The following is an 11,327-nucleotide window of genomic DNA, read 5'->3' on the forward strand; positions in this document are numbered from 1 at the left end:
CTCAAAAAAAAAAAAAAAAAAAAAAAAAAAATTCAACATCAAATATTTGAAAATTCAATTCAAATATTTTGGCACAGGAAAGTTCTCCTTTAACAAGAAATTCTCCAAGGATCTAGAGTTTACAAGAACCATAACATTTATATATACAATGTTTTAGAGTCAGTATAATTAAAACAACTAAAGCATCTGAACTACATACAAACTTCTATTTTGTCCTCATTAGAAATGGGACAATAGCCTTAGATTGTAATTATACTTAAGTGACATTTAGTCCCACCCCCTTCAGCAGTACCTTAGCAAGTGAAGTACAGAGTAGATTTATTTTGAATAGCTCTCAAGGATAAAATTACGACCAACATGGCAGGCAAACTGAGGAACTTGCCTTGTGAGAAAGTGAATTCCTTATTACTAGAAGCTTTCAGATTGGATAACCATCTGCTGACAGACGTAGGTGAGAGTCTTTCAATGAAACAGAGAGAGTAGAGAGGGATTGAACTAGCAAATCATGCATGTCCTTTGCTATGACAGATTCTATGAATCTTATAGAAACCAGCACTAGAGTGTCTTTAATGTGCGCCTAGTTTTCCTAAATCAATGTATTATACTCGTAATTTAGTACCATTCATGATGACAATTACAGTGACACTGTGCAAATTCCAGGTTTGCAGAATCTAGTCCCAAAATGGCTTCCAAAAAACCCAGGATGGACAGGGCCAGACAGTACTATTTCCTGGGCAGCAGCTTTCAAAACAGTTAAAATCTGCAACCAATTAGGGTATATACCAAATGACCTTATGGTAATTATTTGTTGCTCTGCATCAAAATGTCCTTGCCCTGTCTCCTACCACCATTCCCAGACCAACACGATGCATCATCCAATTCTGGTTTACTCTTCACATAGAAACTCTAGACCAACTGCATAGATAGTAACTGAAACAGAACTTTGTATTGAAGAGTAGAAGAGAGCAGTGATAAAGCCAGATAAATTTATCAGAAGGCCCTGAAAATACAGTTTAGATTTGATTGTAGAAGATAAAAAATAAAGTACCACTATAATGTTTCTGAGGGCAAGGACAAATGAGAATGATATTTTAGAAAGATTAATTAGCTCGACAGTGATAAGGAGTAATGACTAAGCAGACCAATCATGTTTTTATCCTACCGTTTGTTAATTCTCACTATTAAGGCACTCTATGAGTATCTGCTATCCTTTGGCAATTTGAGAAATAATATTCCTAAACAGTAGTTTAATCTTTCTACAACTAGCAGTTAAAAAAAATCCAACATGAACTAAACAAATTATAAAAGAAAACCTAACTATTAACATTAAATTGTCTTAATGGAGGAAATCTGGGCAAAACCCAAAAATAACTAATCCATATATTACAATAACTTTTGAGGAAGGGGAACATGTTTTCTCTAAGAGAAAAACAACTAAAACTGCTAATACCAAGTGCTTTGCTCTGAGTATTTTAAACTTAGTTTTTAGGATACTAGTTTACTGTCAACACAGTTTACCTCATGTTAGAATAACACTGTAAGTGAATTTAGAAAGATACTTACTGTGCTGCCCCTTCCCTGAGGAGATTGTCATTATTAAGTAGTAGCCGAACATCTAAGGAAGAAAAGTATTAAAATGTTTAGTAGAAGACAAGTTTAAGAAACCATAGCAGATTTTTAAAATTCAGGCTTTGCGAGATTAGTCCTTAGGTGCCATTGTAAAAATGCAAATGAACAGAAGCTAATGTTAATAGATTTGCAAGGAATGTGTACTATAATAATTCAACAAAAAATTCTCCAGGAACTTCGTAGCAAATGAAAAAAAGTAGATCATAGAAGGTTCCAGTTAGCACTTTTAATTTTGTATCTAAGTGAATCCTTTAAAATTAGCCTAGATTAAGAATTACAGACTCTTCTACAACATCAGAACAAAAACATCTGGTCACAACTTAGTGGCAATCAAATTACTGAACATATTTTTATATGAAGGCTCTAATGTGAAGATCTACAACATTTTTAAAAAGTGTGTGTTGGGTTCAGTGCCCATAGCTCAGTGGTTAGGGCGCTGGCCACATACACCAAGGCAGGTGGGTTCAAACCTGGCCCCGGCCTGCTAAACAACAACAACAACAACAACAAAAAAAAATAGCAGGGTATTGTGGTGGGCGCCTGTAATCCCAGCTACTGAAAGGTTGAAGCAAGAGAACTGCTTAAGCCCAAGAGGTAGAGGTTGCTGTTAGCTGTGATGCCACAGCACTCTACTGAGGGCAATATAATGAGACTCTGTCTCAGGAAAAAAAAAAAAAGCTGTGTGTCAAAGAGTTTAATAACTTTTCTTTTGGAAGAAGTCAATATTTGTTACTAAGAAGCTACCAAGCATTAACTCCAAGAGGGAAGGCTAACTAGATAGGCCATTATAACAAGCCTTGAGATTCTCAAAGCTTCTAAACAAAGGGCCTGATGGAGGCCCTCATGCCATTAGTATCTTGTCAATTCTTTTTGTCAGGGTAACAAAGAGAGATTTTATTTAGGAAGAACAAGAGAAAATACAGAGCACTTCTAAAAAGAGTTGGAAGTGGGTCCCTTTCATGAAGAAGAAAGGTGAGCGAACCTATCTTGTCAATTCTTTTTTTTTTTTTTTTTTTTTTTGAGACGGAGCCTCAAGCTATCCCCCTGGGTAGAGTGCCATGGCATCACAGCTGACAACAACCTCCAACTCCTGGGCTCAAGCGAGTCTCCTGCCTCAGCCTCCCAAGTAGCTGGGACTACAGGCGCCCACCACAACGCCTGGCCATTTTTTTGGTTGCAGCCATCATTGTTGTTTGGCGGGCCCGGGCTGGGGATTCGAACCCACCACCTTAGGTGTATGTGGCTGGCATCTTAGCCGCTTGAGCCACAGGCGCCGAGCCTCTTGTCAATTCTTAATCCAATGTTTTGCTATCAGTTATTCTCACGATACTCCTAGTAAGTATATTTAGTTATTAGAAATAAAATAAAGGTCTTCTAACTACAAAAGACATTTATTTTGTTAAGTCAAGAATTTATCTGGGAGGCGCCTGTGGCTCAGTGAGTAGGAAGCCAGCCCCATATACTGAGGGTGGCGGGTTCAAACCCGGCCCCGGCCAAACTGCAACAACAACAACAACAAAAAAAATGACCAGGTGTTATGGCAGGCGCCTGTAGTCCCAGCTACTCAGGAGGCTGAGGCAAGAGAATCACCTAAGCCCAAGAGCTGGAGGTTGCTGTGAGCTGTGATGCCAGGGCACTCTACCAAGGGCAACAAAGTGAAATTCTGTCTCTAAAAATAAAAAAATAATAAAATAAATAAAAAGAATTTATCTGAGCTAAAGTCTAAGTTTAAGAAGATCTGTCTAAAGTTCAATTATTGAAAATTTATATTTGGTCAACATGGAAGAAAGACCAGAGAAAGGCTGCATTTGTTTTCCTTGCTATTAGTGCCCCAAATCCACAATTTTATAAAGAATATCTTGGCCACTCGGTATAGTGGTCACGCCTGTGATCCTAGCACTTTGGGAAGGAGAGGTGGGAGGATAGTTTAAGCACAGGAGTTCAAGACCAGTCTGAGCAACATAGCAGGATTCCATCTCTACAAAGTATTAAAACAAAAATTAGTTGGTGTGGTGGCATGTGCTTGCAGTTCCAAGGCAGGAGGATTTCATAAGCCCTGGAGTTTGAGGCTACAGTAAGCTCTGTCACCATACTCTAGTCTAGAACAGACAACAGAGACTCTGTATCAAAAAAAAAAAAAGAGAGAGAATATCCTTCTTGAAGTAAATGTTTCTATGTTTTTAGTTACCTTTTCTTTGCATCCTTATTATTTTTTTGAGACAGAAGTCTTACTCTGATGCCCAGGCTAGAGTGCCAAGGCATCAGTCTAGCTCACAGCAACCTTAAACTCCTGGATTCAAGTGATTCTCCTGGCTCAGCCTCTACAGTTGGGACTACAGGTGCCTACCACAACGCTGGCTAATTTTTCTATTTTATTTTTAATAGAAACAGGTTCTCACTCTTGTTCAGGTTGGTCTCAAACTCCTAAGCTCAAGTGATACTGCTACTTCACCTTCTAGAGTGTTAAGAATATAGGCATGAGCCACCATGCCCACTTGCATTATTAATTGTAGGGCTCTGGACCAGGTACAGAGGAATATCGCACAGTTCCTCTCCAGTAGCTAAACTTCTAATGTAAAGAATTTCAAAATAAACATTTGCTAAACTGAACCAAGATGCACATAGATCATGATTTTACTTAAGGGATCTTTAAGATGAATTAATTTAATAATTTAAAATGGGACTATAATGATTGGTTTCATCATGAAATTCAGGATGTCCAATCTATATTTTGTATCTTTTAAGTTATGTTAAGAAAGCAAATAGTAGGGAAGGTTGTAAACGAGAGTGGTTCTCAAACTGTGACCCACTGTGTGTGATTTAGAATCACCTGGTGAAGAACTTGATAAAACACAGATTACCAGATTCTTCCTCAGATATAATGAATGAGAATCTTAAGGAGATGACAAAACTTCATCTATATATTTAATAAGCTTCCCAGATAGAATTATTTCAGCACCCTTGGCCCTAGAAAGTGTCCTATTCTACTTCCTGAGTAAAAGCACTAAGAAATTTAAGTTATGATGTATAAAGATACAAACAAAACCATAAAAATCATTTATTATTATTTCTACATTTATTGATACTAGCTACCTTAAACCTTTTCTCACATAAGACAGACATCTTAATTTATGGGTTAAAGGCTTGCTTTTGACACAGACCTGGGTTTAAATCCTTATTCTGACACTTACTAGGTGAGTGACCTTGGACAAGTTCTTCTGATCTCTTTCAATCTTGACTTCTTTACCTACAGCTATTAACATGTCATAAGAATTAAAAGAGACACCAATAAATGGCAGTCATTAAGGAGGGATTAAAATAACTAAATACTGGCTCAGTGCCTGTAGCTCAGTGAATAAAGGTGCAGGTCCCGTACACTGAGGCTGGTAGGTTCCAGTCAGCCCCAGCCTGCTGAACAACAATGACAATTGCATCCAAAAATAGCCAGGCATTATGACAGGCGCCTGCGGTCCCAGCTACTTGGAAGGCTGAGGCAGGAGAATCCCTTAAGCCCAAGAGTTTGAGGTTGCTGTGAGCTGTGACGCTACAGCACTCTACTGAGGGCGACATAATGAGACTCTATCTCAAAAAATAAACAAACAAGAGAAAAACTGAGTACTAATCTTTACTCACCATTGAATACTTCATTAAATTCCCCTGGGGGTGCATGAGTGATGAATTTAGCAGCTATGCGTACCTAAAAAAAAATAGACAGTAAGAGAATTCTGGAAGTCACATACAAAAGAAGGAATTAGCAAATCACAAAATTTTCACCATATTCCTTGGGGGGAAAAAAGTCCTGCTTAAACCTCTACTGTGCAAGAGCCTTCATATTTTCTTTTCACTACTCCATTATCTATTATCAATATAGGTGTATTCTGGTTTTTTGTTTTTTTTTTTTGAGACGGAGTTCCCTTTGTCACCCTTGGTAGAGTGCCATGGCATTAAAGCTCACAGCAACCTCCAAGTCTTAGGTTCAAGCAATTCTCTTGCCCCAGCCTCCAGAGTAGCTAGGATTACAGGCTCCCAAAACAATACCTGGCTAGTTGTAGAGATGGGGGTCTCCCCCTTGCTCAGGCTGGTCTCGAACCTGTGAGGTCAGGGCAATCCACCTACCTCAGCCTCCAAGAGTGCTAGGATTACAGGCATGAGTCACCTTGCCTGGCCCCAATATTGATATAGTCTGTTTTTGGAATAAAAACATAAGCTATTTTTATCATTTCGAATTTTTCTTTAAAAAGCTGAATAATTCACCCTGGGAAGCCGAGGCCAGTAGATTGCCTTAGCTCACGAGTTCAAGACCAGCTTGAGCTAGAATGAGACCCTGCCTCTAAAAATAGCCAGGTATTGTGGCCAGTGTCTGTAATCCCAGCTACTCGTGAGCCTGAGGCAAGAGAATCCCTTGAGCCCAAGAGTCTGAGGTTGTTGTGAGCTACGATGCCAGTGTACTCTATTGGGGCAACAAAGTGAGACTCTGTCTCAAAAAAAAGAAAAAGAAAAAGCTGAATAATTAGTTTTGGGTAAAAATGTTCCATGTTCACAAAAAGAGAAAGCTATGACCTTTATTATGAACACTTAAGTAAAACAAAATATTAGCAAGTTAGGGAGTATACAAATATCAAATAGTGTTTATCCCAATGTAAGGATGGTTCAATATTAATAAATTAATGTAATTACAAATTAAAAAAGCAAAACCACTGGTGGCTCACACCTGTAATTCTAGCACTCTGGGAGGCCAAGGCAGGTAGACCACTTGAGTTTGGGATTTCGAGATCAGCCTGAGCAAGAGCAAGAATCCAGTCTCTTAAAAACAGCTGGGTGTTGTGGCAGGTACCTGTAGTCTCACCTACTCAGGAGGCAGAGGCAAGAGAATCACTTGAGTCCAAGAAATTGAGGCTGCTGTGAGCTATGATGCCACAGCACCCTTTTAAGAGTGACAAAGAGAATGCCTTGGGGAAAAAAAAAGTGTAAAACCATGATGTCACTAATTTTAAAAATAAATCAGGCCAGGTATAGCACCTCATGCCTGTAATTCTAGCCCTTTGGGAGGCTGAGGTTGGAAGATTGCTTGCAGCCAGAAGTTCACAACACGGCAAGACTCTGTCTCCACAAAAAATAGAAAAACTAGCTAGCTATGGTGTCATGAACCTGTAATCCCAGATACTTGGGAGGCTAAGACAGGAGGATAGCTTAAGCCCAGGTGTTTAAGGTTGCAATGATGCAATGATGCTACTATAGTCTAGCACAGGCAAGGAAGTGAAACTTTGTCTCAAAAAAAGAAAAAAAAAAGCACCTTTCCTAAAAGGAATAAAGTCTCAGCCATATTTTATATGCTGTTTACACAGCAATGTTTGAATGTATAAATATCAAGTTATGAACTGAAAATTCAAGATTCTAATATTATCAACGTTTCCCTCAAATTTTCAAAAATTACAAAATCTGATGGGATTAGTATATAAATGAAAAAGCAGCAGTTTGGATAAAGAATGAAAACTGGCTTGGTGCCCGTAGCACAGTGGTTACAGCATCAGCCACATGCACCAAGGCTGGCAGGTTCAAACCTGGCCTAGGCCAGCTAAACAACAATAACTGCAACAAAAAATAGCTGGGCATTGTGGCTGGCGCCTGTAGCCCAAGCTTCTTGGGAGGCTGAGGCAAGAGAATTGCTTAAGCCCAAGAATTTGAGGTTGCTGTGAGCTGTGACGCTATAGCACTCTACCGAGGGCGACAAAGACTCTGTCAAAAAAAAAAAAAAAAGGAGAATGAATTAAAACTGCATATATAAAAGTAATAGTTCACCGATTCAGCAAACTAGGAAGAGAAGTGTCAGTAAGTTGCAACTAAAGATCTTGTCCCAGATCTCAAGGAGCTAACATCTAGGTGGGTAGCAAGCAGGTATTAAATACAGAGTAGGGCACAAAAGAAGGCACAATAAACTCTATATATGTACATAGAAAAGGGGGGTGGTCTTCAAAGGCAGCAATGTTAGAGGTGATTAAGAAGATGAGTGCCTAAAGCTAGGGAGAGCATTCCATGTAGAAGAAATAATATCTACAAACTAAGACAAACTCATAACAAACAGCATGCAGACATTAAAAAGTTCTGTAAAATGTAAAACAATGCTACTCTTCACACTAATTCCTTTTCTGTTTTGGAAAATAAAGTTAAAAATTAGTTGTTTTAAAAACCTCTTGGTTTTTTTCATTATTTTTTATTTTTTTGAGAAAGAGTCTCAAGCTGTCACCCTCGGTAGAGTGCCGTGTATCTCTATGGTGCCTTATGCTTAAAAATATAGGTTGATTAACCGGTTAAATGAAGGTACTATATTGGAATAAAAAAGTAAAAGAGAATTTCACTAGCATTTTCTAAAAAAAAAGTGTACAAAAGTCAGAAGGAAGAACATTAGTAGTAATATTTGAATTCAGGTTCCCGTGCCAAAAAAGCATATTATATAATCCCAGTACAACCAATAATATCAAAAATAGAAGACATATCCAATTAGAGAAATCTAAATGTCTCCCAGTTTTTTTTTTTTTTAACAAAAGTGGGGTGATTTGAAGATACTTGTAATGGCAAGGGTAAAATACTTCATGAGTGGTTTAAAAAGAATGTAGTCAAATTAAATACCAACATAAGGCTCAGCACCTGTAGCTCAGCGGCTAGGGTGCCAGCCAAACAACAATGACAACTACAACCAAAAAATGGTAGGGCATTGTGGCAGGCGCTTGTAGTTCCAGCTACTTGGGAGGCCGAGGCAAGAGAATCACTTAAGCCCAAGAGTTTGAGGTTGCTGTGGGCTGTGATGCCATGGCACTCTACTGAAGGTGACAGAATGGGACTCTGTCTCAAATAAATAAATAAATAACAACACGGGATCCTAAAATGTATTGTCATAGCAAGGACCATAATTTCTATTCTAATTCTATTCATAATTTCTATTCTAATGCTCTATTTCCTGAGAGCACTACCATAATGGTAGATTACTAGGTAATAGATAAACATTGGGCCGCCTTTAAAAGGTTGATTTACCACTATTTGAACACAATATCATAAAAATGACTTGAAGTAATAGCAGACATAATAATGAAAATTATGTAAACAATAATTTACATAATAAATGTAAATTTATTTACAGAGTATAAATTGCTCATGAACTTTATGGCCACCCTGTATACTCATTATTAAATCTAAAGTCTGTTCCCATGGCCTACAAGGCCCTCCACAATTTGGCTTCCCCTTCCCTTAAATCAATCTCCTCAGGCGTCCTCAAACTATGGCCCGTGGGCCACATGCGGCCTGACTAGGACATTTATCCACCCGCCAGGTGTTTTTGCCACCACTGCCTGTCCTGCTTAGCAGCTGACTTGTCCCGAGGCCCCTAGTCCAGCCCTCCACAGGTCTGAGGGACAGTGAACTAGCTCCCTGTTTAAAAAGTTTGAGGACTCCTGTTAGACCCACAGCTATACTCCAGCTTCAGGGATACTGTATTTCTTATTCCTTTTGCTAGAAATGCTCTATCAGATGGTTCACTCCCATCTTCATTTAAGTCTCTGTTCAAATGTCTTCTTAGTAAAATAAACTGCCCTTCCTTGACTTTCATACTCCCTATACTTCACAAAACCATTCTAGCCCCTTTATTATCTTTTTATTTTTTATTTCTTTTTTGAGACAGTCTCACTATGTCACCCTCAGTAGAGTGCCATGGCCTCACAGCTCACAGCAACCTCAAACTTTTCTGCTCAAGTGATTCTCTTGCCTTAGCCTCCCAAGTAGCTGGGATTACAGGAGCTCGGTGCCTGTAATAGCACAAGGTCCAGCTATTTTTTCGTTGTAGTTGTCATTGTTGTTTAGCAGGCCTGGGCAGAGGTGTTATGTGGCCAGCGCCCTAACCACTGAGCTATGGGCACCGAGCCTGCTTTATTTTTCTTCAAAGAATTTTCCACACTGAACATATACTTACAAGGTTACTGTCCAATACCCCCCAAAGAAGTCCAAGAGCACACAGCAGGGTAGTAAACTGCTGATGTACAGTGCAGACAGTAACCATTTTAGGCTTTGTGGGTCAAATAGTTTCTGTCTCAATTGTAAATTAAGGAACATGATTGTGTCTAATAAAATTTTTAGACACTAAAATTTTTATTTCATGAAATTTTCACATGTGAAATATTTCAATTTTGTTTTTAATCATTCAAAAACATTAAGGCATTTATCTATTCATAGATAAATATAGGCAGTGGACTGGATTTGGCCCACGGATCAGTTTGCCAATTTCTACCAAAGAATATTAAGAACTTGTTACATTTGTTCACTGCTATATACCCAGGACTGAGACCTAGCATGTGCTAGGAATGTTAATGAACTTACTTTGTTGTTTACAAAATTCTTTCATAACCCATTTCTCTTTTGATCCTTTGAACAGCTGGTTAAAATAGGCAGGGGAGACTATTATTACCATTTCTTCATTGGGAGTGTTGCCTTGTCTGCAGTCACAGGCTTATGAAAGGGAGGTGGATTGAGAACTTAGACATTTAACTATATACCTTGCAGTATAAACAGGAAGTAAAATTCTAAAGATTGTCTTTAATGTGTCACGTGGATTTGGTGGATTTGGCTTTGTCCTTTAAGAATTTTTTTTAACCAAGAATTGAGCCAAAGGTATGCTTGTGAAAGCTGTAGATGCCACAAAGGAGGATAGATAAAATGATAAACTGTAAGCTTAAAAGTCAAAACTTTATCATCCATCTTCAAAACTGGGTTAAAACTAAGATGAAGGCTCAGTGCCTATAGCTCAGTGGCTAGGGTGCCATCCACATACACAGGAGCTGGCGGGTTCAAACTCAGCCCAGGCCTACAACCAAAAAATAGCCAGGCGTTGTGGTGGGCGCATGTAGTCCCAGCTCCTTGGGAAGCTGAGGTAAGAGAATCGCTTAAGCCCAAGAGTTTGTGGTTGCTGTTAACTGTGATACCAAAGGACTCTACCGGGCAACATAGTGAAACACTGTCTCAAAACAAAACAAAACTAAGATGAAGTTTAACAGAGCAAAAAAGGAAAGAGAATTAACAAAGGAGTGATTGCAAAAGTATTTCTGCTGCAATACAAATGAAAAATGGACCGATACTTTCATTAATAGTGACTTAGTCAATCATTCTCAAGGTTGAGATGGGGAAAGGAAAAAACAATTTCTCCTATTAAGGGAGGTACGTCAGGGCCTCTCAACTTGAGAATCACTGATATGAAGGTTTTAGTTGAACAAAAACTGAACTGCTGCTTTAAAAAACGAGACTTTAAAAAATTGTTTTCCTGTTTTAATAATTAATAATTTACATACATAGCATTCATCAGACAGTATCCACGCTAATGTGAGCCCTTGATTTTTTTTTTTTAAGAGAGAGGGTCTCACCATATTGCCCAGGCTGGACTCTTGACTCTTGGGCTCAAGCAATCTTCCTGCCTTGGTCTCCCAGAATGCTAGGATTACAGGTATGAGCCACAGCACCTGCCCTCACATGAATATTTCAAGCCTCATGCACAAGTCAACTCTTTCATATATTTAAATATTCCAGAAATGTAAATATAATGAAATTCATTGTGTTTTATTTCTAACCTAAAAGGCGGGGGGGGATTTAAAAATCTATAAATGTAATCAATGAAACATAACTTTCCTAGTTTGAGGTTGCTGTGAGCTAGGCTGACACCA

The 11,327-nt window shown here is 38.6% G+C and overlaps 1 protein-coding gene across 1 annotated transcript in view; it reads right to left on the reverse strand.

Annotated features, from left to right (window-relative positions):
* The window catches only part of CAPZA1 (capping actin protein of muscle Z-line alpha subunit 1), a 50,712-nt gene that overhangs the window by 20,371 nt on the left and 19,014 nt on the right, over positions 1-11,327 (reverse strand). The window contains exons 2-3 of the mRNA XM_003793879.3: positions 5,263-5,326; positions 1,564-1,615 (exon numbers count right to left, since the gene is read on the reverse strand). Coding sequence (XP_003793927.1) covers positions 1,564-1,615; positions 5,263-5,326 — 116 coding nt within the window. The remainder of the gene's footprint in view (positions 1-1,563; positions 1,616-5,262; positions 5,327-11,327) is intronic.

The sequence above is a fragment of the Otolemur garnettii genome, unplaced genomic scaffold (genome assembly GCF_000181295.1).
Source record: "Otolemur garnettii isolate 467f Iridium unplaced genomic scaffold, OtoGar3 scaffold00073, whole genome shotgun sequence".
Lineage (NCBI taxonomy): Eukaryota > Metazoa > Chordata > Mammalia > Primates > Galagidae > Otolemur > Otolemur garnettii.